Source organism: Anolis carolinensis, chromosome 4, assembly GCF_035594765.1.
Source record: "Anolis carolinensis isolate JA03-04 chromosome 4, rAnoCar3.1.pri, whole genome shotgun sequence".
In the NCBI taxonomy this organism is placed as follows: Eukaryota; Metazoa; Chordata; class Lepidosauria; order Squamata; family Dactyloidae; genus Anolis; species Anolis carolinensis.
This window is the reverse complement of record NC_085844.1, coordinates 145,612,898-145,638,780: the sequence shown is the minus strand read 5'-3', so window position 1 is coordinate 145,638,780 and position 25,883 is coordinate 145,612,898. Positions and strand designations below refer to the sequence as shown.

The following is a 25,883-nucleotide window of genomic DNA, read 5'->3' as shown; positions in this document are numbered from 1 at the left end:
TTAATAAGACATGTGCTAAAACATGATTTCTTTATATATGTACATTCTCATCCACCTTTATCTCCCAGCATTTTGCCATTGAAAACCAGGATACATCTAGTTCAGCAACATCAGAGTGTAGTCCAGAAAATAAAAAAATAAAAAATTCACGAGGAAGAAAAGGAAAACTGAGGCTGCAGCAGCTTGCTTTTGCCCAGGGCTACTGGCAAGAATAAAATCCCACCCCTCCGTCTTTGTTGAGTTAATTGAGTACCAAGTTCTTTGGCACTTGGAGCTTGGTTTACAGCAATTGAAATAAGCAAAGCTGGGATATTCTAGAAAAGTGGGATTACAAAGGACTTATTAGAATTGCTGCTGCCAAATCAGGACACATGGAGGGCAGGTTCACAGGTCTGCAATGAAAATTACAGATGACACCAAGCTGAGAGGCATTATTAACGCAGGCAAGAATCAGGAAACTATACCAAATGAATTAAACCATCTCAGGTGTTGGGTATTGAATGAAATCTAGTAGAATGCACCTGCAAATAATTCCTAATGAGCATCTCTCAGGACCAGTTCACTATGTCAAAACTGTGTGATCTTATATTTTTTACATATGGCCTTGAGGAGAAAGATGATGTGAAGTGTGTGAAGTATGTGTTTGTGGTAGCTGAAAATAAGGTAGAGAGATTCACAGCACACAACCCTTGCCTATCTTCTCTCCACAAGGTCACACACAATTGCAAAGATAAATGCAGAAGTGTGTTCCAACTAAAGGCCCCAACAGAACTGAGCCTGGCACGTCAAACAAATGGCCTTGGAAATGGTGTGCAGCTGATTAAAGGATACAAGATGAGTGGGTGCTTCCTTAGAGCTGAGCAGGAAAAAACAGCAACATGGAAGGGCTCAGATAATAACCACTGCACCATACCCTGAGGGGCACACACGCTTTATCTTGCAACCCTCCTGTTCAATTGCTTTACCGGCTAAACCACTTCCTCTCCTGTTGGCATATATTCTGTACTTGATTTGATTGTCCAGTGAATTGAGAGGATAGTATTTTAACTCCTTGCCTTAAGGTTTGGAATACGACTGACAAGGCTGACTTAGGGACTCTAAGAGTTCAAATATTTTTAAAAAGGAAATCGTTCAAGCTTTGACTTTATCACTGTGTATTTCATCCATATGATGTTTTATCCCTTTATTCAAATTACAATAGCGTTTTAAAAAATACTATGTGTAATGTTTTATTGTGTTTAAGAATTACGATTTATGTATTCTGTACATTTTATTGTGTTATAAGTTTTTAAGTACGTCACTTCTTAAACTGTGGCTCTTGACCCCAATTGGAGTCCCCTTAGCTCGTTGTTAGAGTCCCAAAAATTGGCAACTGTAAAAGTTTTTTGAAAGTCACTTAGTAGCTGTTTTAGACAATTACACAAATCTGTTCTATACAGGAGACACTGCAGAAGATGCTTCAGTATTTCATAAAAGGTACTTCAGCTGTACTTCATAAAAAGGAAAATCAGTCTGTTCAGCAAAACTTGCAAATGCTGATTTGTTAACAATAAATGTTTGATTTTTAATACTTATTTTAGATTTTATGTACCTATATACTTGGGGTCACGTAAAAAATTCTCAGGCTGAAAAGAGTTGTGAGTGGAAAAAATTAAGAACAAGGACTAGAGCTAGAACAGAACTTCAAAGTAACTCAGTAACTTTCAGTTTCCATTCTTAGCAAACATAATCAAATCTTTGAGAATCTGAATAGGAGCCTATGGTATGTTTTTCAGAACAAATCAAATGCATATATTGTTTTTTCAGCTTTGATCTTTGGTATGCAGAATAAAATCTTAAGCATAAGATGAACTGGAAACATTCATCTGTAATGTAACCCACACTATCATCATACATTCTCCAAAATATGAGAAGCGTGGGAGTAATTTCTTCCAAGAAACAAAAGGAGATGTTTAGCACAAATGCTGCACGAGGGCTGACTGCATCCACCCTGCTGCCCTCCAGATATGTTGGAACGCAGCTCCCATCGTTTCAATGAGTTTGACTTAATGTCTATATTCAGGGAGGTGAGGGGAGTTCTAGTCCATAGTTCATTTAGAAGACAATCAGATCAAGGAATTCTGGGAAGAAAATTTCCTACTGGGAGCTTGGTTTTATTGTGCTGGAGAATAGATTGCTGTCATGTAATATACTAAGCCAAAGCACAAAAAGGAGTCAAATGTGGGTAACATTTTCATTATTTCATCTGAAATTTTGAGTGCCCTCTTAAAGGACCTTTAGAGAACAGATGGTGATGATATCAGAACTTTTCTGATGTAGCAACTCAGTGGTTAACTATGAAAAGTCTTTTAAGGAACAGAGAAATGACTAAAGGAGGAAGGGTAGCAATCTGAAATGGCATGGCTATAACAATGCAACATTCAATTACAAAGCTTCCGGCAGGAAATATGAATTTGCAGTGGAGAAGATGTAAGTGTATTGCTAATCTTTCCTTTATCCTTTGCTGTGAACATCAAAGAAGGGACAGGGATGCAAAGTGAACACCAGCCAGGAGCTTGTGAAGTCAGGGAAAAGGAAGTAGTGATTCAAGAGGGGCTCAAGGCATTCAGGAACTCTAAAAAAGATTTGCTAATCAGGAATGGGGAATCCCATGGAAGGCAAGAAAAATGTACGTGGGAAATTTACAGAACCTTGATATATTAATGCAGTGGTTCTCAACCTGTGGGTCCCCAGGTGTTTTGGCCTACAACTCCCAGAAATCCCAGCCAGTTTACTAGCTTTTAGGATTTCCAGGAGTTGGAGGCAAAACATCTGAGAACCAGAGGTTGAGAACCATTGTGTTAAAGGGTAGTTGTAATTTGCAGGCATAAAATGAAAGCTGTTGTCCTGTGTCTGATGAACAAAAAAATTAGTGGTCTTTAAGTTAGCTTTTAATGTGGAACTTCCAGCAGTTCCCTCTGTATGGTATCCTTTGACTCATAGGCCAATACCTAGGGTGAAACAATGTGGGTTTGTTCTATTAGAATAGGAGGAAAGGTAGGGCAATTACGAAGTCAGGAAGTCCAAGGCCAGCTCAGTTGTGAGGGAGAATCATTCTCTTGTCTCTCTCAGTAAAGAAATTTAATGGGAAACTAGAACTCCGTGCATCTAACTCACCTTTTAGATAAGATCACTGTGTTGAGAACCAAGCTTCACTCTCCTATCAGTAGCACACATTTGCCAATGAATTGCTTAAGGCTCTACTATTTTCTTTTTCCCTCCTCACCCCAGATTAGGAGCTCCACTATAGAGCTCCACAATTCCTTGGGTAACAAGCAGTGACACTTCCTCTTCATTCATTGTATACAGAATTTACCCAAGTACTTTGTCTATCTGCTATTAAAAGAGTAGCAACTAGTGCGTAGCTAGTAGTTTAGTGAATTGAAAACCAGATCTTGTATTTTTTCATACTAGAGTAAGCCATGCATGCATATTTGTCACTTATCTGTAGTTTGAAGCAGTTCTTTTTGGTTGTGATAGCACACTACAAACAGAACTTCAATATTACCTACGATCACCTCAATACTAAATTCAGTGCTGCTTGTGCAAATACTTGGCTATCATTCATCTATGGATGAGGAACCAAGCATTGAGTAAACCACCCCTTTTGGCTTCATAATTTCTCCTTAAAGAAGCCAGTCACATGCCAGCACAAGTCATTACATGTTTGCCATTGTGAAGGCCAGCAACTTGTGTGTCCTCCTGCATAGGGAGTAGAACTTATTGGAGATATTAAATCATGTTTAGCAAATTACTGCCTTGAGTTCCACCCTGGGAGAAAGGCAGCATACAAATTCAACAAATAAATAAAACAATACTTGGAATATCACTACTTGTAGCATGTTACCATTGATGACAAAAAGGATATAAACATATTTTGAGAGATTGTTGTAATGTTCATATGGGTTTGGGAGCGGGAATGAGCAACGTTGACTCATATTTTCCAAAATGTTATTTCACAATAATAATATAAGGAGATTATTGACCATTTTTTCCTTTATAGGTTTTTCACAAGTTTGAAGAGCAATTTAACAATTAACATGTAACTCATAGCAACTAACATGTAATGATTATAACACTACATAAGCTATTTTTAGTAACATTTCTATAGAAGCCATTTGGGTTTCCACACAAATTGAGCTAAGTTTCTTATATGGATAAATGCACATGAGTTCTCCTTCTGGGGAGATACCATCTAGTCGGTATTACATGTAAAGAAGGCATTCCTGTGTCACCAGCTATCAATAGTAATAAAATAAATGAGACCTGATTTGGTTAAATGTTGCAATGCTGTACGTTTTAAATAGCTTCCGTGAACTGGAGCTTGGACGCTAAAAGTCTAACAGTATATGTTTTAAAATAGCGTTAATGAAAGTTATGACTTTATCCCTTGGCAACCATTCTTACAAGTTAGTGGCTCTGTGTAAAATACACATATAAAAACCATATTAGTGAAATAATGAAAGTTTTGCTTTTGTGTTTCAAGGGACCTCACATTATGGTGGCTACTCCCATGATGCTGTGGTGTATGCACTTCAAAAATGTGGCATCCGTCATATTGACACAGCAAAGAGATATGGCTGCGAATCGCTCCTACAAAAGGCTATCCAGGAGAGTGGCTTCAAGCGGGAAGATCTCTGGATAACCACCAAACTCTGGCTTAGTGACTACGGCTATGAGACCACTAAACAAGCCTGCTTGGAGTCTTGCAAGAGACTTGGTGTAGAATATCTAGGTATGTTTTGTCGTCATCATCATAATCATTTATTGATATGCAGTACAGCATCTATTACACATGGTGCTTTACAGTAAAACCAGTAAAAATAATGGGTACCACCAAAGGTGTACAATCTAAAATACATATATTGTATATATTATACTGTGGTATTTTCTAGTTCATTTTTCAGTAATGTGTTAACAAATTTGGTTGAATGCTTTATAAAATGTTCCTGCTTACATCATCTATCTAATTGGTATACTTGTAGCCAAATAAACCAAACCTTGTAATGAATACAGATTTTTTCCTCTCTATATCTGTGGTTAGGACAGATGTACCAGGATTGATCTCAAACATGTTTTTTTAAATGAGTAGTCTTGTTTTCTTTTACTCCATCTGGATCAACTTTTTCCTTACAGAAAGACACAAAAGTACAGGGTGTTATTGGTGAGACTTCTTTGTTCACAATTCTCTTGCCACTTTTGAGGGGCAGACCTCAAGTTCTTGAGTTCAAGATTTTGCTTTGTAGGCATCTTGCATTGTGAACTGAAATATAAATCTTTTCTCTGAGTCAGTATGCTTCTTGCTGGAATATGGAATGGGATACTGAATGAAATATCCTTACTGTGCTTTACTTGCCCCATTAAACAGGTTTGTTAAAAACTTACTTTGTATTTAACTACTACATACTTACTTAGCTACATTTTAGTATTTCTGTTGTTTATACAGGTAGCTCATTAGACAAATAGTCTTATCAGCAACGTTTTGTCTACCTGGCTTTATTTCTTTCTGCTTTCTCTTTTGGTTCATCCTGTTTGTATTTTGTTTCTTTTCCTTGCATTCTGCTTCTTATTGTATTCCAGGTGCTGAATCACCAAGCAAGTAAATTTGTTTCATTTTTTGAAACACATTTTTATTGTTCAATGATCTTCAAGCACAGCCATTCTTTGTAGGAATCTAAATAATTCCAAATAATCTCATATTTAGGTGTGTGGCTTCAGACATATTTGCATCCCCAAATGCAAAATATCTTTTTCTATGGGTAGAATCATTCTTTGAGCAATAGGCATAAAGCACTGTAACACAGATTTAGGCATACGATTTCTAATCTGTCTGCTTGCTTCCTTCTAAGTGGATTTATGCAGACTTCCAGTTTTTCAGTAGCATTGAAGATACAAATGAACATTTTCCAGTTCAGTGTTCCAAAGTGCAGCAGTTCATACTGATCTTGTCCCATTATTATTTATGTCTTACCAACCATTCACACAATTTCCCCATGAATTGCAGTCTGCATAATCTTATCCCTTGTCATAATATGGCCATTTCTCTTCTTGTGCTGTGGCAGCCTGTGGCAAATCAAAGCCATGCCAGAGTAAAGTGCTTCATGGCCTTCTGTCTCATGCAACGGCAAGAAGAAAGAAAATAGAGCTTTCCTCAAGATTCAATGAGAGCAGACACTGCCTTAGAGCACTACCTTGCGCTTGTGTATTCTCAACTCATAAGGCCTAAATAAGGCACCAGATCCTTGGTTAGTCTTTGCATGGGAGACTATTGATAAATATCAGGTGCCGTGAACTGTATTTTAGAGGAAGGAACAGCCAAAGACACCTCAAGTCTTTTTTTGCCTAAGAAAACACTGTGAAATTCATGGAGGTTCTATGCTGATAGGTGGCTTAAAAATATACCCACATGTGAAATGAATTGACATCTGTGAATAGAAAGCCTTTTTGAAAAGGTCCTGCTCAGCTCAGAGGAATAGTTCCATTATTGCTCCAGTGGGAACAATCCACTGTGTGAGGAAATGGAGGAAGGTCTTCTCAGCTGTGGCATCCCTGTTGTGGAGTGTTATCTTGGTTCTCGCATTAGTCTCAATTTGATGTCAAGTTAAAATCCTGAGAATCTGGGAGTTGTAGGTAAAGGTAAAGGTTTTCCCCTGACATTAAGTCCAGTCGTGTCCGACTCTGGGTGGTGGTGCTCATCTGCATTTCTAAGCCAAAGAGCCAGCATTGTCTGTAGACACCTCCAAGGTCATGTGGCCAGCAAGACTGCATGGAGCACTGTTACCTTCCTGCCGGAGCGGTACCTATTGATCTACACACATTTGCATGTTTTCGAACTGCTAGGTTGGCAGAAGCTGTGGCTAACAGTGGGAGCTCAATCTGCCCCCTGCCCCCCCCCCCATTCAAACCTGCGACCTTTCAGTCTGCAAGTTCAGCAGTTCAGCGCTTTAACACGCTATTGGGGGCTCCCTGGCAGTTGTAGTTTTCTCTTATCCAGAGAGCACTAAACCCAGCCAATGACTGATCTGGACCAAACTTGCCATACAGACCCAACATGGCCAACTGCGAATAGTGTCAGGGTTTGGGGGTGATTGCTCTGGGAATCTGGTAGTTGTAGTTCTCCCTTGCTATTGAATCTGGCCAACAATGGCTCTGGACCAAACTTAAGTGATATTACCTAACATGCTGACACAAACAATGCCTTTTCTAATAACCTGGCCATTGCTGGGTCCCCAAGCTAGTTCAAAATAAAAAAGACTACCTTTGGAAGGTGGAATTATGTAGCAAGCAGTGATGAATATGAGAAGTCAACAAGAAAGTCCCCTCTGTTTTCTTTACCAGCATGAAGAACATGAACACGTGTGAAAGAGCTTCTTCCATGGCATCACGCAGATGACTCCTTTGGCCCCTAAAGTTGGATCTGAGTGGGGCATCTGCAGTGACCACATTGGCTCTAAATTATATTTGTTGTAAAAGTTCTAGTACGACATGCTCTCCACCTGTCCTGATTTGGCAGAGACTTCCTGGATTGCTCCCCATAGCTTCCACGATTGAGTGGGCATTTGAACCTTGGTTTCCAGAGCCATGGCCCAATGCTTGAAACCATTACATTACACCATTCTAGCTCTTTTAAATGGAAATTGTGCCCAAATTTTTGCCTTCATGTGACAGATTGCACACATTGAGCTTTTGTGATACTGGAAATTGTGCTGATTTCCTATTTCTATGGTAGAGTTTCTCTCAAGAACAGTGAGAGATCCTCTTCATGCTTTTTGTCCAACTCATAATAAATTACAGAACAATGGGAAACTGGAAATGTGTATTAAATTCTGGGACTGGGATTTCAAAGATATATTCAACTCCATCAATTTCTTTTAAAAAGAATATGATTTTCATGGTTTCCGTGTAAGATTTAGTCTCTGGCAGCAAGCAGCTGTATTAAATCAATGCAAAATTGCAAAAATATAAGGTTTGGCTTTAGATGCTGCATTCTTTGGTATTAGGGTTCTTCACCACAAATAATTTTTTTCCCTGAGTCTGCCTTTTGGTTTGCTGAATGCATAATCTATTTTGTTCTTTTTCCATGTATGTTTTGCCTTCCTTTCTGGTCCTCGTTAGCAGCTTCCCTTTTGTTGTATTGGGAATTTCAGTGGAATCACAAATATTAGTTCCGCTTACAAACATTCTGATGAGTGCTAACTGTGTAAAGTGAGCTATGCATTTTGAATAAAGATGAGCCTTTTCTTTTAAGCTTTGACAACTCCTGGGAAACAAACAGCCCCTGAAAATAGATGAGCTATCCAAAGAGTTGAAGTAACCGAGCTGACTTGACTTCGAAAAACTGTATACATTAAATTGTTGGGTTTTTGCTTTACTTTTTCTTTCATTCCAGTGTGTGGTTTTGGTTGACCGCTGTGTCATTTCAGCTTGTCAGTATTGAACAGGAGAGGCACATCCAAATAATTTTAGCTTCACTCTTAGATTTTTTGCTGCATGTGTGTAGTCCTAAGCAGAAAGCACATCTAACCGAAGAAAGTAGCTTATTCTTTTACATTTGGCCTTCCATGTTTGCAGGTTTGATGTTTGCCGACTTGATTAAAATATTCTGTAGGAATCTAGGGATCTCATGGTCCTCCAGTGCAGTTCTGTGGACAGCTTCCAGCAGAAATTACACTTATGGTAGTTACACTTAGATGATTCTTTTTCCAACTTTCGCACAAATCACATCTTCTATATTTGCCTCCATTTATTTCTATTTAGAAGCACGAGTTGATCAGTGTAGCATTGTACGACAATGTTTGTCTCTCACATTATATGCCATATGGAATGAATCAGACCACTGGGTGGGAGGACAACCAAGAGGTCTTGTCCATTCCCACGGGTACCATGTTGCTGTGGCATTGCTCCAGCGCCCATCTGTTCTGCGGATCATGTGGCCTACAAAGCAATGTTTGAGTTGGGTAATGTGGAGGAGAGAATCTTTCACTTTTGATATTTTTGAACATATAATAGTAATAATAGTAATAATAATAATAATAATAATAATAATAATAAACAACGTTATTTATACCTCACCACCATCTCCCAAAAAGGACCCGGGGTGGCTTACAGAAGCACATACAAGTTCCATAAACACATAAAATACAGGTAAAATCACATCAACATATTAGACAATGACAATATCAGTTCACATAAAAACAGCACATTACAAAAATAAAAAATACAATTTAAATTAAAATCAATAAAACATATTACCAATTGCCATTAAAATGAGTAGTGCAACATCACAACCACAGTCTAAATTCAAACATTAAAGTGACAGTGTCAATATTAGATTGTATGGTCCTTAGTTTAGCAAATGTCTTAATCTCTAATCACGTTCTCTCTATGTTTGGAGAGACATCCCAACAAGAGCCATCTTTCAAGGGAGGCATGTGCGACCCGTAGTTGTTCTGAGAGAGCCTTCGTCATTGTCCATGTCTCTGCACCATAGCATAAGGCAGGTAGCATGGTCGAGTCGAACAATTGAGTTCGTAGATATCTACTTCTGGTAGAGTCAGCAGCGGCTTTAATAGAATTATAAGTATGTGCGAAAAAGACCTTGGAGTCCTCGTGGACAACAAGTTAAACATGAGCCAACAATGTGATGCAGCAGCTAAAAAAGCCAACAGGATTCTGACCTGCATAAATAGGGGTATAGCATCTAGATCCAGGGAAGTCATGCTCCCCCTCTATTCTGCCTTGGTCAGGCCACACCTGGAATACTGTGTCCAATTTTGGGCACTGCAGTTGAAGGGAGATGTTGACAAGCTGGAAAGTGTCCAGAGGAGGGCGACTAAAATGATTAAGGGTCTGGAGGACAAGCCCTATGAGGAGCGGCTTAAAGAGCTGGGCATGTTTAGCCTGCAAAAGAGGAGGCTGAGAGGAGACATGATAGCCATGTATAAATATGTGAGGGGAAGTCATAGGGAGGAGGGAGCAAGCTTGTTTTCTGCTGCCCTGCAGACTAGGACACGGAACAATGGCTTCAAACTACAGGAAAGGAGATTCCACCTGAACATCAGGAAGAACTTCCTCACTGTGAGAGCTGTTCAACAGTGGAACTCTCTCCCCCAGGCTGTGGTGGAGGCTCCTTCTTTTGAGGCTTTTAAGCAGAGGCTGGATGGCCATCTGTCGGGGGTGCTTTGAATGCGATTTCCTGCTTCTTGGCAGGGGGTTGAACTAGATGTCCCATGAGGTCTCTTCCAACTCTACTATTCTATGATTCTATGGCCCTGCTTTCCTGGTTAAGGAAAGAGTCATGTTTAAGGACCTAGAAATTCCAAGATGTGTTCTCTTAAGTAAATAGAAGCAATTTTTAATTCATGGTTTTTTACTTTTGTGAGGGTCCTGTACCCCTAACCTGAGTGGATGTGGAGGGTTGACTATAGTTGTATTTAATAACGATGGTATGGAACATTTGAAACATAATACTCATTATTATTCTGAAACATTATGCTGGGATTTCGTATGTAGAGGTGTTTTTGTGGTGTGCTTTCATGTTTTTCTGGTGTTTTCTTGTCAAGATTTGCTCAGAGTGTGTTTGTCTTTGCCTCTTTTTGAAATTTGAGAAAGTGTGACTTGCCCAAGTTAATTCTGGGTTGCAATAATGGAGCAGTGCTTCAAATCCTGGTCTCCAGAGCGGTAGTCCAGCACTCAAACTGCTACACCACACTGGCTCTCATGAACTTGTATAACCCTACTCAGCTAAGCATTCTTAAATCCCATTGATTTCAGTAGAAGAACGTTATGTAATTCCCATTGGGATCAGTGCGATTTATGGTCTGATCCCATGTATATCTACTTGGAAATCAATACTGTAGAATTTAATACATTTTACTGATACATAAGGATGTATGAGACTGCAGCCATAACATATATAACTTTGGCTAAATAGTGTCCCTTAGGGGAACATTTGACATGCTTTGCTCATTTGTATATTTATAGCCTACCTTTTAATATACCAGATGCCCCTAGAAATGCCTTCAATTAAAATGGCAAATCAAGAAGACTTTTAAAATCTACAGAGCCTTAAACTGACAGTACAAGTAACTCTTAAAACTAGCAGCAGAATTCTCTTTCAAATATATTTGTGTTCCAAGCAGAATTAAAATCTTTAGTTTTTCACTTGCCAGTTTGTCCTTGCACATATATGTGCAATACAGCTGAGTCTCATTGGCATAAAGATGACATTGAAAACCACATGAACTGATAAGATTATCTAAAAATAGTGTGTTAAGAGAAAATAGCAACGTTGTTTTCAACTTATACGGATCCTAAAATTGTTTCCATCTTAATGGTTCCCTAAACCCTGCACAATTACTTGAAATAAATCATCACTGAGTTTAATGTGACTATTGTTGTTGGGTGTTGTCAAGTTATTTCTGACTTACGGGGAGTCCAAGGCAAACCTTTCACAGAGGGGTTTTTTGACAAGATTTCTTTAGCGGGGTTTTGCTTTTGCCATCTTTGAAGTTGTGCCTTGCTCAAAGTCATCCTGTAACTTTCCATGGCTAACTGAGAATTTGAACCTTGAGCAGGGATTTGAAACTCAGAGTAATAGTCTATTACTCAAACCACTACACTATTGTAGCTCTCATGTGTAATATATTATATTGAAATATATTAAATGTAATTTTTTTACCTAGCATCCTGAAAGGGGTCTATGTCGCTTCCCTCTTTTTGACTGCTCCCTTTCCCCCCTCAGAAATCTTATCAGCATTTCCCCTTTTTAACCTCAAATATCTTCGCAGCAGCATCATCCCCTTCTCTTGATTCATTGCCTTTCATTCTTGTCTCCGGAGCAACAGCACTTCAGAAACGTAGCCCTTTAAAAAATTCACAATGAAGTATGGTAGCTCCCCTTTTTTGCTTCTAAGAAGCCTATCATTTGGAATATCAGTTTGAAACTGAGTGCTTCAAATTGAACAGGAACAACAAAAACATGTTCTTTCCATTCAGGGGCTTAAGATATCCCTCACAATCTTTTTATAGGTATTATACAATAATCTTGTAGATGATATGACCTACCAGGCTAATCATAGCCCACCTCTATGCATGGTCCCACACATGGAGCTCAATAAACCAAGTCTTCTTTGGTGTCTTTCACTCTGCAACACTTCTATATGGTCTCTAGCCATGTTTTGAGTTAAGAGCTAGCGTCAGAGGGAGTTCTCGCACCAGAGTACAAGGCTTTAGGGCTTCAAGGGAGCAGCTTCCATGACTTGTGCCTCAGTGACTCTGAGCCTCGTGCTCTTTCGGAGATTGCTGTCTGCTTTGCTCTTGTCCTCTTTGAGAAACTTTGGGTTAGTTGATTTTGTGTGGTTTTTATTCCTGGTATATACCTCACAACCTCTGAGGATGCCTGCCATAGATGTGGACGAAATGTCAGGAAAGAATGCTTCTGGAACATGGCCATACATCCTAGAAAACACACAACAACCCTATTCCTGGTATGTTTGGCTTCATGAAGAGAGGGAGGGAGGGAGGGTAAGAGAGGCAGAGAGGTTGGAATAAGTACCGTATGAAGAAAATGCTTTTGCCTCTTCACTTTGTGCTTTCTTATCACAACTTTGTGCTTTTACTATTATTAAATTGATCTTTAGGTTTTTTTATTGTTCCATGTGAGTTTACATTTATTTGTTATTTATAGAGTACATGTTCTTACTTAAAAACATGTAACAAAAACGGGGAGGGGTTCAGGGGGTGGAACAGATTAATAGAATTTCGATGGGAAATTCACTTTGAAATAAGAGCAATCTGAGTTAAGAACTCAGTCACAGAACTAATAAACACCTAACTTAAGGTATCACTGTATAACCATCCGTTTCTTGAGTAGAAATAGTTGAGTTGGGCTTTAACACGTATGTTCTTTAAGAATCTTTCTAATGGTTAATGAATGAAAAATTAAAACTGGATGGTGTTTTTCTTTCAGATCTTTATTTGGTGCATTGGCCTGATGCCCATTTCCCTGGGAAAAGCAGTAGAGACATCAGAGCAGAGACCTGGCGAGCCATGGAGGAGCTCTATGAGAAAGGTAGATGACAACATTGTAGCAACTGGGATAGTTTACTCTTTTATAAATTCACTATTTACAAATGTGCAGCTTGGAGCATGAGAGTGGAAACAAGATGAGAGCTATTGGCCTCATGCCTTTCTTGTGGCATCTAGTTGAGCTAGGTGGTCCTTTGATGTGATCTAGCATGGCTTTATGCACGCTTTTACAGGATGTTACTGCTGGTGCATTTTGCCACATAAGGGAGTGAGGAAGGGCAACTTCAAGAGAATCTTTTGTATAGCTGACATCTTTAAGGTCCTTGAACCACCTCCTTTTTTCAGGGTGGGGAGAGGGATCTTCCAGCAATACTTAACCTTGTCCCTTGTATTGTTTAACATACAAAAATCCACCTGTTTTTAAAAACCACTTGCCGAGACTTATAGTTTTTGGCTTCTTTTATTTTCTTTTTTATTATTTGTGAGTATTTCTATTGTATCTGTTCCAGAAATAGAAATACAAATTCCAATTCCAGATTTGGAATCCAAGTACCAAAATATTCCAGAATTCATAGTTGTCCACCTGGATAGCTGAGATAGTTATACCTTTGCTTTTTAATGGTTCAATGTACACCAATTTTGTTTCATGCATAAAGTGATTCAAAGCATTGTGTATAACATTACCTTCAAGTTATGTGTATAAGAAGTATATAAAACATAAATGAATTTTGTGTTTTGAGTTGTGTCCTGTCTCCAGGTACAGTAGAGTATCACTTATCCAACATAAACGGGCCGGCAGAACATTGGATAAGCGAATATGTTGGATAATAAGGAGAGATTAAAGAGAAGCCTATTAAACATCAAATTAGGTTATGATTTTACAAATTAAGCACCAAAACATCATGTTGGACAACAAATTTGGCAGAAAAAGTAGTGCAATACGCAGTAATGCTATCTAGTAATTACTGTATTTATGAATTTAGCACCAAAATATCATGATATATTGAAAACATTGACTAAAAAAATGCGTTGGATAATCCAGAACGTTGGATAAGCGAGTGTTGGATAAGTGAGACTCTACTGTACCTCATTTATGTTCATATATACAAATACAGGCAAAAATCTGAAACCCAAAATACTTCTGATTCAAAGTGCTTAGAATAAGGGATTTTCAAGCTATACTTTGGTTGCATTGGACATGTGCTTCGAGGCACACAAGTTTGTTTTTCAAAGGTATTGCAAAAATGTGAAGTCTCTATATTTCAGAGTACCAACCTCTTAGCTCTGATAATAGTAGGTTTGTGGGTCAGGTTGCAAGTTCTCTGAGCTTTATTGATCGGTTTCAAAATAGATCCAAATTGGGACCAAAGATGGTGGGGATTTTATCTGAGTAGCACTTCTGTATTCGTGGTTTACAACACAGACCTGACTTAATTGGTGCAACAAGGAACTGAAACCAAGTTGTATTTTCTTAATTAACTTTCAAAGCTTCTTTTAATTAAATTTCAAGGCATTTCTTAGGAGGGAATTTTGAAACAGATTTCCCCCCTCAAATCCTTGCCATTTTTTTCTTCCATTACCTTCTTTATGCATGTCCACATAGGTTTGCTGTGAATTTGTACCTATCCTGAGTAAAACATCAAGAGTTAATTTGAAGTTAAGGACCGCCTTGATTTATCACTGCCATCCACAGCTTTCCGCTTATTATGGTGCCATCTCCCCTTGGACGCTGAGCATTATTTTCCCTAATGGCTACATTATTCAGATTAGTGGCACATAAATCTTGTTCCAATTAATATAAGCCCTCTCTCTGTCTCAAGCATTCCACTATCTGGTCCCATCAGCTCATTCTCCATTCTGCAAATCATTACTTTTCTGTTTTGAGCACAGCAGAACTTGGAACCTCTGGCCATGTGTTTCTGAAGTGATAGGAAAATGGTAATAAACTTGGAGGTTAAAATGCAGTGGCCCATGAGAGGGGAAATGATTAAATAATTTGCTTGCATGGTTAACCACTAAACTTTCAGTTGACATTCAGATAAAGCTTAATCATGCTAGTTGACTTATAGTGCTAGCCTGGAGTTACAGATATAGTCTTTTCATTAGCATTGCTCCTTTCACTCGTTCCCCTCTTACTTGCCTAGGAACTTGTCTAATGCTGGGTCTAAGGTTTCACTCCTAAATATGCTAGCAAGACATAAAATCCATTGAACAGGACTTTTTTCCAAGAATGCTGGTATAATATATTACTCTGTGAGAGTGTGGGCTCACAAGTTCTTGTTTCCAATTTCTTCTTATCCACAAACTTGTTTAGGTGAACAACTGTGCTTTCAATCTAATCTTCTGCTATGAAGAGATAACAATCCTGGCTCCTTTTCACACAGCTGAGAGTGCTATGGACCTCTGACATTTGAAATGCATTTTATACATAATAATTTCTACCTGCTTGCTCTTAAATTTGAAATTGGACATGTTGGCTGCCATATGAAGTATCATTAAAGCCACTTGACCCCAAAAGTGTTGGTTGATAAATTCATTTTGGTTTCAAAGTTCATTTTTCTAGCAGAGGTTTTGAGAAAAACAGATATAGTAAAGACACTCCCTTGTCTTCTCTCATCCTCTTAATTTCTGTTATTTCCTCTCTCTGTCTCTTTTTTCATAAACCCCAAGCACATTTTCTTTTATTTCAGTAACATTCACTATTACTACACACACACACACACATGCACGCGCACACGCACACGCACTATGTAACACCAGGCTTCTGGGTTTGCAGTGGAAGCAGTCAATGTCATGCTTGAGACTGACCTCCTAAAAGTATGATTTTAGCTACTGGATAAAATATGGTTGGTCATAACTCCTGAGTGTCTTCTCAGCTTGAAAAAAAGAATTGTGATTATTCTCAGAAGACGGTCATTTAAAGATCCTACCCTCCCATTTAAGGGTGGCATAACTCAGTTTAAAGGATGCCATAGGTTGTGCCTAGAAGTTCCTACATTCAGATCCTGGCATCTCCAGCGGGGGCAGGAGAAATTTTTGCTTGAAATGCTGGAGTACAGGTCAGTCTAGATCAGGAGTAGGCAACAATCCAGGTAGAGAGATCTTGGACCTCTGTCACAGCCCATTAAATTGGCTCCAGATACCCCCAGTGGCCTTCCATTCACGCTGGCCTCCAACTGACAAGAGTTCTTCCCTCACCCTGGACTTCCCACATATATATATAAACCTTCCTTGCTGAATTTCTCCATACCTCACAACCTCTGAGGATGCCTGCAATAGATGTGGGCGAAACGTCAGGAGAGAATACTTCTAGAACATGGCCATACAGCCCGGAAAACATACAACAACCCAGAAGACAACCTTTTTGGGATGTCACCCATAGGATTCTTTTGGGCTATTACCTGTATGCCAGATACATTTCTCACCATTGTGAGAAAAATATTCCCATCACTGGGTGAAGACAACTGTGGAAACACCAAGGTATATTATTATTTTTTAAATATAACTCATAAAAAAACCAATAAGGATTTTGTCCTCTCACTTTTCATTGTAGAATGTTATTCATTGATTTCCTTTGGCAATAAAATATGTCTTTTCCTACAATAGAAAACAAAGAAAACAATCAAAAGGAGTCTCAACCAGTATGAAAATGGAAAATAAATCTCAGCAATAGAACCTTCCTTGTAGTCCCTCAAATAACCTGTGAAATCCAAAATGCTGAAGGCTATCCTAAAACTAGCTTCAGCCTCTAGGAGAGCTTCTTCCAAATTTAGACTAAAGCTGGAGCAGATTCACCACCCCCTTGATATCAGATCCCTGGAAAATAAACCACAGTCGCATTGGAGATCAGCAAGGACGCCGCAGGGACTTGAACCCCGTCCTGGAAGCCAGGAGCGCCAACCACCAGTGTCTTTTGCTTTTTTCTGGCAATGCGACAAGGAGAAAAGCAAAACCTGAGACAACATGAGCATGTTGTCTCAGGAAAAGAAAAGCTGTCAAAAGTTAGGATGACAAAATCTGCTTCTATTTCTGACCAACTCCTAACTAGCCATGTTATTGTTGCTGTTGTTGTTGTTGTTATTATTATTCTCAATTTCAGAATTAAGACTCTTAAACAACTTACACTTGAAAAGCACAACATTAAAGTGTACATGTGCTGTCCTACTTGGCTTTCCCTCCCTTGCTTATTTCCTGGTTGCTGTTCTTGGGAGGAATGTTCCATTGGCTCTCATTTTGGGGGTGGAGCTTGGGACTCCCCTTTAGGTTTGGATGAGATGGTTCAGCCTGTGAGCTTGCCTCTAAGGCTTTTTCCCCTCCTTTGGCCGTTCCATAGAAAAACCTCTTAGAGATAGGTCTTAGAATTTGGTCTGGGTTCTTTGACCTGGCAAATTCAAACAGGCAACATAAATCATGTACTTACCTTATAGTCACATCATAGCTTTAGGTATTTATCTCAAAGATACCAAAGCTTATAGTTCACCTCGTACTTACCACCTTAGCTTATGTAATTACTCATAGCCTCATACTTACCATTACAGATAGAGCTCATCATAGCCACGTACTTATCTTACAGTTTATCTCATAGCCTTGTACTTACCTGTAGCTTAGATAGTATACCTCATAGTAAAGTACTTACCTTATGTACTTACCTTATAGCTTATCACCTTATAGTTTACCTCAGAGTTATTATAGATAGTTCACTATAGCTGGTATTTACAACTAAAGTCATTATAGATAGTGCTTATCATAGCCTTGTACATACCCTATAGTCCTTACCTTATAGTTTCCTCATAGCTTGTGTGTTTATCCTTTATAGTCTCTATAGCTTTCATTCTCAATCAATATAGTTTTATTTCTGTATAATTTCAGTGATTTTACCTCATATTATTTCTAATACATTAAAAGGACTGTTTCCTGTTTTCAATAAACATATTTTTGGTTATCTTTAATCAGCTTCTAGAGTATTTACTTTGGGGTTTGAGGTATAATTATAAGGTAAACCGAAGCCACTTGGGTAGCCAGACCTGGAGATAGCCATTTCCCCCCAGCGTGCCTTCACAGTACAAAAGGTTAATATTGCAATGGATTTCAAGTTATACAAGTATTATAAGAAAGCATTTGAAACACAATTAAAATAAATGATTAAAAATGTTTAAAAACAATTTGAGTAAGAGCTCTAACATCCCACATTCAGAATACATTCTTACTATTTGAGCGTATGACATTTAGATATTATTTATTATTAAACATGTGCTTGTCCTTCAATAAAAATAATTAGTCTGTAAGAATCTATAAAAGTATAGCTAAAAGTATCCCTTCCAAGTGAGATATTTTGTGCAAAACATGTTGACTGATATATGTATAGATACAGATATATATGAGTATTTTTAAATGCGTTACCTTGGAAACTGGAATGAAGCAGGATTTGATCTCAGCACCAAGCCAATTCTTGCCCTTTTCTGCTTAGAAGTAAGTTATTAGAAATACAAAATCTGCTATATCCATCTTTGAAAGAGATGTAAAAGTGAGCTGTTTAAGGCATAAACCAGGATTTTAGGATTACTACCCCTATAGCAAATCATCAAATGAGGCTTTTGTTTCTTAAAATCTAAGTTATGCATAGTATGATAATAGAGGGGGAAAATTACCTTTACTTCACTGAAGTGTAAATCTGCCGGTCTGGGGGTTTCTTGTCCTGATCTGTGAAAAATAATCTCCAAACACCACAGCTCCAAAAAAGGAATGCCATAGAAATAATTAGAAGAATGTATTTCTATGCAGATCAAGAGAAATGCATTGGTACTTACGGATATAATGTCTGTGGCTGATTGTGAATATCACGTTGTTACACCACAACTTGAAAAGGAAATCCCCTCAACAAAAACATTCTCACTTTGTATGGAAAAAGAGTGAAAAGGTGGCCTACCTGTACTTGTGTCCATTGAATGACAACATCTTGGGTTCCTCCACAGATCTATGAAAAGCAATCCTAAGATACTAGTGTTTCCCTAGCCCTCCCAGTTTCCCCAAAGAAAACCAGTAGAAATCCAGATTAATGCTGCATTGATAAAGCAGAAGCAATACATCAGAAAGAATTAGGACCGTGCGCCAATTCAACCAAAGACCCCAAAACAATAGAAGAATTATTTCACACATGGAAAATTGATACGGAAATGGAAAGGGAAGACATCCAAAGGGAAATAAGTAATATAGTAAAGGAAAAACACATTGTCCTAAGGGAAGTAAGAAGGAAAATGCTACAAAAATGGCACAGGACTCCATGCACAACAATAAATAAAACAATAAATTAAAATATATTTTTTAAAACCAAAGCCCCAGAACTATTCACAAAAACAAGATCATCCTCGATTTAAAAAAAAATTAAAGCAGGAGCCTTTCCTATTCTTACTAAAACAGAATGTTAACTACAGAGAAGTGTTTAAATTCATACATGGTTATCTATGCAATATTTTAAAAACATGTAACCAGATAAAGGGAAAACTGGAAAGTCCTTCTATCTAAGTAGACCCAAAAATCCATGGCTGTGTCATGTCTCAAAATAACTCACTGCGCAGAGTAGCCAAAGGAGACTTAAATCAGGATAGCGTTGCAATTTGGCAGAAAAATCCACAAGAACTAGTCTTCCTCTGCATACCTATATTTGTGTGTTATAATCTGTAGTCAATATTTCATCAAAGTAAACTCCCTTGATTTTCATTTTCAAAATCTGGTGGTTGTTGGATCAAATTCATGTCATTTCTGACCATCCTTACTTGTGTTATTAGGGATTATTTCTCTACTTTCGATCAGTTTCTTTGGAGTTTACAATAATTTTATCTCCTTACTGTATTTAATTTAACTGTTTTCTAACCAGGGAACATGTTTTTGCAAGTGAATATTTTGCCAAAGTTCCTTGGTTTGCTTTGAGAAATCTGGACATGATTTACATTGGTTTCATCCAATTTCCCTATTGTTCCTCTCTTTTCTTATTTTGGGAAGAGAGAAAACTATTCCACTGACCTCTCTCCCTCATCCTGCTCAAAGCTCTGACAGTTGAAAAATCAGAAAAAAACTCTATGGTGCCAGTGGGACAGAACAGCATCACTCACTGGAATCGGCCGGATCCTTCCACCAGCCATTGCGCATCACAAAAGGAAAAAAAGTAGTTCCTGGCCATAGTGCTCAATGCATCAAACATGCTCATTGTGAATCCTTGCTCACATAATACAGGCTGAGCATCATTTATCTGGAAATCCAACATACAAAATACTTCAAAATCCAAAAATGTCTACCTGAGTTGATAAAGGAGGGACATCCAAGTATTGATCAGGGATAATCCACACCAGTGTTTCCCATTTTAGTCTTTCATTTCCTTTGGATTTCAGCTCCCAGAATTCCTGACTGTTGGCTAAGCTTCTGGTAGTTGAAGTTCAAAAGAGTTGGAGGATCAGTGTTTGGGAAACACTGGTCCAGAGTAACATGGCCATGTTTGTGTTCACACTGTATAATTATCGCAGTTTGACCATATGAACTGCCATGGCTCAATTCTTTGGAATTTTGGGATGTGCGGTTTTGTGAGATATTTACCCCTCTCCATCCAAAAATTCTGATGCCATGATTATAAATCCTAGGGTTTCATAGGACAAAGTCATAGCTGTTAGAGTGGTGTCAGTCTGCTATAATTCTGCAGTGTGGATGGTCCCTTAAGTCCCAAACCTTTGCAGCTATAGAGCCCTTCAGATGACTTTTTCCCCTGTGGAATCTTGATGCTCTCCCAAATTTATTGAATCAGAATACATATTCTGGATCATCTTACACTAATTCAAATATGTTTCCTAATTTCCTATATAAATATCTAGTTTTTGAGTAAACTTTGCTTCTTATATTTTATGAATAGTATACCGATATCATAAAATATCAAGAGTAAAGTTTACTCAAAAACTAGATAATTATATAGGGTATACCAATATCGGGATCCCCGGTGGCGCAGTAGGTTAAACTGCTGAGCTGATAAACCTGCTGGCTGAAAGATTGGCTGTTCAAATCTGGGGAGGGGGGTGAGCTCCTGCTGTTAGCCTCAGCTTCTGCCAACCTAGCAGTTCGAAAACATGCAAATGTGAGGCGATCAATAGGTACCGCTCTGGTGGGAAGGTAATGGCACTCCATGCAGTCATGCTGGCCGCATGACCTTGGAGATGTCTATGAACAATGCCGGCTCTTCGGTTTAGAAAAGGAGATGAGCATCAACCCTCAGAGTCGAACACAACTAGCCTTAATGTCAGGGGAGAACGTTTACCTTTACCTTTTATACTACTCTCCCAAGTGTCTTCCATTTCAAGAACTGAACAAGAAACAAAAAATTAGGAAAGGTGTAATCAATGTGAAATTTTGAATCAATCTTGTCCAGATGGCAAATAAAATGTTGAATTGTGAAGCCAATAACTACATACCTGATAGCAATAATTGTAGTACACAACCGCTATTACAGAGACTGCAAATCAAATACCTGCCCTTGTGTGGTTTTATTTTAAAATCAATTTTAAAGTTGATGTTTAAACAGTTTTGCAGAACCCCTGTAAAGCTTTTGTGGAACCCTAGGGTTCTGCAGAACACTTCTAGAGCAGGCTTCTCAAGCTTTTTCTACTCATGACCCCCCTTTTCCCAAGTAATTATCATCTGATAAGAAACTGGCATTTGCAAGGCTTGCTGAATAGGCTGATTTTCTTTTTTTGAGGAGTACAACTGAAGCGTTTTTGTAGAGTCCACTGTAAACACTACTTGTTATTTCCAAGTCATTTGTGCAAATGGGTTACATTCAGAAACCTTTTACTCTCGACAAAATTTTCATGACCCCAACATTGAGCTCATGGGATCCCATCTGGGGTTGGGACCCACACTTGAAGATATAGTGGTCTAGAAAACCAACAGGGCAGTTCTGAGTTGAATGACTTTGTTCACCTTTCTCTTGCCATAATTGTGCACAACTATAAAAGGATGCTAAGCTGGCACAATAGGCCATTATCCCACTATGGTGCATGAGCAGGATTCTGATAATTGTATACTTCCATTTCCTGAAGAAAGCTTCCTATTCTTTGTGCTAGATAGGTTTTGTGGACTTCACTCTCTATATGAAACAGAGAGTGTTTGAGGATTGGGATTTCTGTAGGGAGACCAAGTTGTTTCTGTAGGGAGACCAAATGTCAGCGTGCTGGAAGAAGCAAAGACTACTATCACTGAAGCAATGTTCCTACGCCATCAACTCCGCTGGAGTTGCCACGTTGTCCAAATACCCGATCACCATATTCTAAAGCAGACTTTACTCCCAACTCAAGAATGTTAAATGGAATGTTGGTGGACAGGAAAAGAGATTTAAAGATGGGCTTAAAGCTAACCTTAACAACTGTGGCATAGACGTTGAGAACAGGGAAGCCCTGACCCTTGAGTGCTCTAACTGGAGGTCAGCTGTGACCAGCAGTGCTGTGGAATTTGAAGAGGCACAAATGGAGGGTGAAAGCGAGAAATATGCCAAGAGGAAGGTGCGTCAAGCCAACCCCTACTGGGACTGCCTTCTACCTGGAAACCGATTTCCTTACTGTGGAAGAACATGTGGGTCAAGAATAGGGCTTTACAGTCATCTACGTATCCACTGCCAAGACACTACACTTAGAAGGCCATCATACTCAGACATTGAGGTATCTCCTAAGTAAGTAAAAAGTGTGGGCTTCAGGACTCTTATTTGGTCCCATGCGTTTCCTTCTGACCAACAGTGTGTCACCTTTTTTGGTAGACACCAGCTGTATTTACTTCAACCTTTTCCTTTCTTTTTATCCGGAAAACACTGACAGGAAAGGTTGCACTCAACCTTCTGCAATCTGATAGCTTTCACCAAAATTGTACTACAACTACCAATCTTTTAAAAACATTCCAGTGTGCCTTACTACATAGTTGTTCAAGATACTAGATTTAGTTATCAGAAAAGTGTTCTAAGGAGTGTTTTAAAATTGCTAAAAAAAAAAAAAACTCGTCATGAAGTGGTTCAAAGGCAATGGAAAATTCCACAAATGAACAAAATAAAGAAAAAAGCAGTTTAATGACCATAAAGGCTAATGTGAATGTTTTGTATAAAAGTGAATTACTTGTAGAAATATCTCACAACTTCATCTCTTTATACATGCAGTTTTCTCCTCTTGGGGATTTAAGGCAGATGATATTAGATAGCTTCTGATGTTTTGTTACTGTGTTTGTAATTTAAGCAGCACATTATATCTTGTGAGTGCAACAGTGGAATGCAGTGAGGGACTTGAAAATTTGCTCTCCCCCCCCCCCCAATGGTTCTGTTACTTTCTACATGAAGTTCTGGACTGCTATGACTTCTACCTACCTGCCTCCTGTCGGGAAGTGTGGTTGGGTCTTGTGAGTTTGGCTAGAATTGTCATACACTGGAAGAATAGCCACAGTTACAAGTCCTATTGGAGGTGATTGCTTTCAGTAGGCTATTGCCAAAAGGAGGTATCATCCAAAACTGATGCCCTGATGTGAATGCTTGGTTCTCTTAATTTATTTTAAATATTTCAGATATATAAGAAGCCTTGGCAACTCACTGAAGATGTACAATCCAATAAATAGCCTTTGTTTTTTTTTTTTTAGTCTTCGAAGGTTGATGAGTTTTCCTTCTGTTGATGGCTTTAGCTTATTTTTCCTTACTTGGCCAGTTTTGACTTTGTTTGAAGCATAGGCCCCATTTTATTCAGTCAGTCATGTGTCTTATAGTTTGATGATGGATGGAAGATGTTCAGTTTCCTCACTAACTTTTGGCTAGTTGTTTGATGTTTTCAGGGTAGGGATTCTCTTGTGCTATATTCCGCGTTGGGAGTTATCAGAATTGAATAATGGGAAGAGCAGGAAAAGACAAGGGTATCCCAGAGATTCATTTCTACACAAATAGTCTGACTCTGATGTATCCGTTTTCTCCTTTTCCAGTACTAGTACTATAGAAGGTTAAGATGTGACATGATAGCCATGTGAAAATATTTGAAAGGATGTCAGAATGAAAATGAACCAGGCTGCTTTTCTTCTGCTCTAGAGACTGAAGCAGTGGATCTAAACTAGATAGAAAGAGATTCCATCTAAATCAGTGGTTCTCAACCTGTGGGTCTCCAGATGGTTTGGCCTTCAACTCCTAGAAATCCTAAGAGCTGGTGAACTGGCTGGGATTTCTGGGAGTTGTAGACCAAAATACCTGGGGATCCACAGGTTGAGAACCACTGACCTAAACAACAGGAAAAACATCCTGACAGTAAGAACTGTTTGACAGTGGAATGCACTGCCTTGAAGTGTGGTGGAGTCTCCTTCTTTGGAAGTTTTTAAACAGTGATTGGATGGCTATCTGTTGAGAATGCTTTGATTGTGTATCCCTGCATAGCAGGGAGTTGTATTTGGTGGACTTTGTGTCCTCTTCCAACTCCATGATTCTGTGACTATGCAGCTTGTGTATGAGCTTGCCAAACAACTCGTCCTGGTCAGCTTAAGGGCATGCTCCACCAGTGTGGTGGCTTCTTCAACAGCTCTTCTTCATGGCATACCTCTGCCTGACCTGTATAAAGCTACTAAATGGTCACAGTTGTCCATGTTTATCAAACACTTTGGACTAGGCTGTAGAGCCAACACAGAGGTCTAATTTGGATGTACTGTTCTTTCTGCAGTTCTTCATTGACTTGACCCGCTAATTTCTGGTAAACTTCATGGTCACCCATTTGTGTGAGGCATAGAGACCACGAAGAAGAAGATGGAGAAGAAGAAGGAGTTGCTTACTTGCAACTGTGATTCTTCAAGCAGTCATCAGTGTCCTCATATAACCTCTACCTTGCCTGTTTCAATGTCCCTATATATTTCACGGCGGATTTTAAAACTGGAGGACAATAGCTTGCCAGGATGTGATATGTGCAATAGGTGGAAGGGGGCAGGGTTCCCACCAAACAATATTCATGATCTTTGGATAGCTCCATTATGAGGCTTCTGTAACTCCCTGGAACATCGGTGTAGGACTCTCTTGACCCTGAACTATTTTGACCAAGGACTATTTTGCTTGCATGGCTTCTGACATGGCATCCTGAATATTGTTCAAGGATGAGAGCAGGATAATCCTGTGTGTTTCTATGGGTTAATAAGGATTCAAATTCTTGTCTCCAAATGCCCCTGCTCAAAGTAGTATGATCCCAATTCAGCTTCTTCAGGCTGCCATGAGTTCTTACCTCATTTCTAAAAACAGCAGCAATAAGATATTGTTGGGTTTGCCTGCCTCATAAATCTTACCTGACCTGTGCTATCTTTTCCTGCTTATCCCTCTCTCTTTCCTAAGATAATGATTCACCCTCCCTTCAGGCCAACGGTGCAACACTTTCAGAAAATCCTAAAGAATGGAGGAGGTGGGGAGGCCCTGGACTGCTTAAGTGTTAAGTCTTAAGACAAATAATAAGTACAGTATTGGATTTTAATATTGAACAAGCCTGGTTGATTTAGAGCCCAACTAAGTGCTTCTTTACCTATGGTGAAATAGCTCTATTGCCAGAGAGAAGATGTTTGAACTGTGCCTGTATTCTCGATTGCACTGTGTTTTCTGAAACATACATGCAGGTCAGATCTTCTTTCTGTGGTTCAGGGTGGTTTTTGAGGGATTTCCGTTGCACCACACCCTTACTTGATCAGATAAAGAATGTTGGTGTTTCTTTGACAAAACAAAATTGAGCAGGATGTGCTGATCATTTTAATTAGAATGATTTACAAAAAAATCAGGCTATTTATAAGGCATGCACACA

The 25,883-nt window shown here is 38.8% G+C and overlaps 1 protein-coding gene across 4 annotated transcripts in view; it reads left to right on the top strand.

The window, feature by feature from the left end:
- Window positions 1–25,883, top strand: part of LOC100557814 (uncharacterized oxidoreductase ZK1290.5) — a 106,723-nt gene that overhangs the window by 26,433 nt on the left and 54,407 nt on the right. For 3 of the 4 annotated variants that reach the window (XM_008109143.3, XM_008109144.3, XM_062979524.1), the window contains exons 2-3: window positions 4,526–4,774; window positions 13,010–13,111. In XM_008109143.3, the coding sequence (XP_008107350.1) occupies window positions 4,526–4,774; window positions 13,010–13,111 (351 nt within the window). Of the gene's footprint in view, window positions 1–2,066; window positions 2,470–4,525; window positions 4,775–13,009; window positions 13,112–25,883 lie in introns of those variants that run through there. The other variant, XM_062979525.1, reaches the window with a different exon arrangement.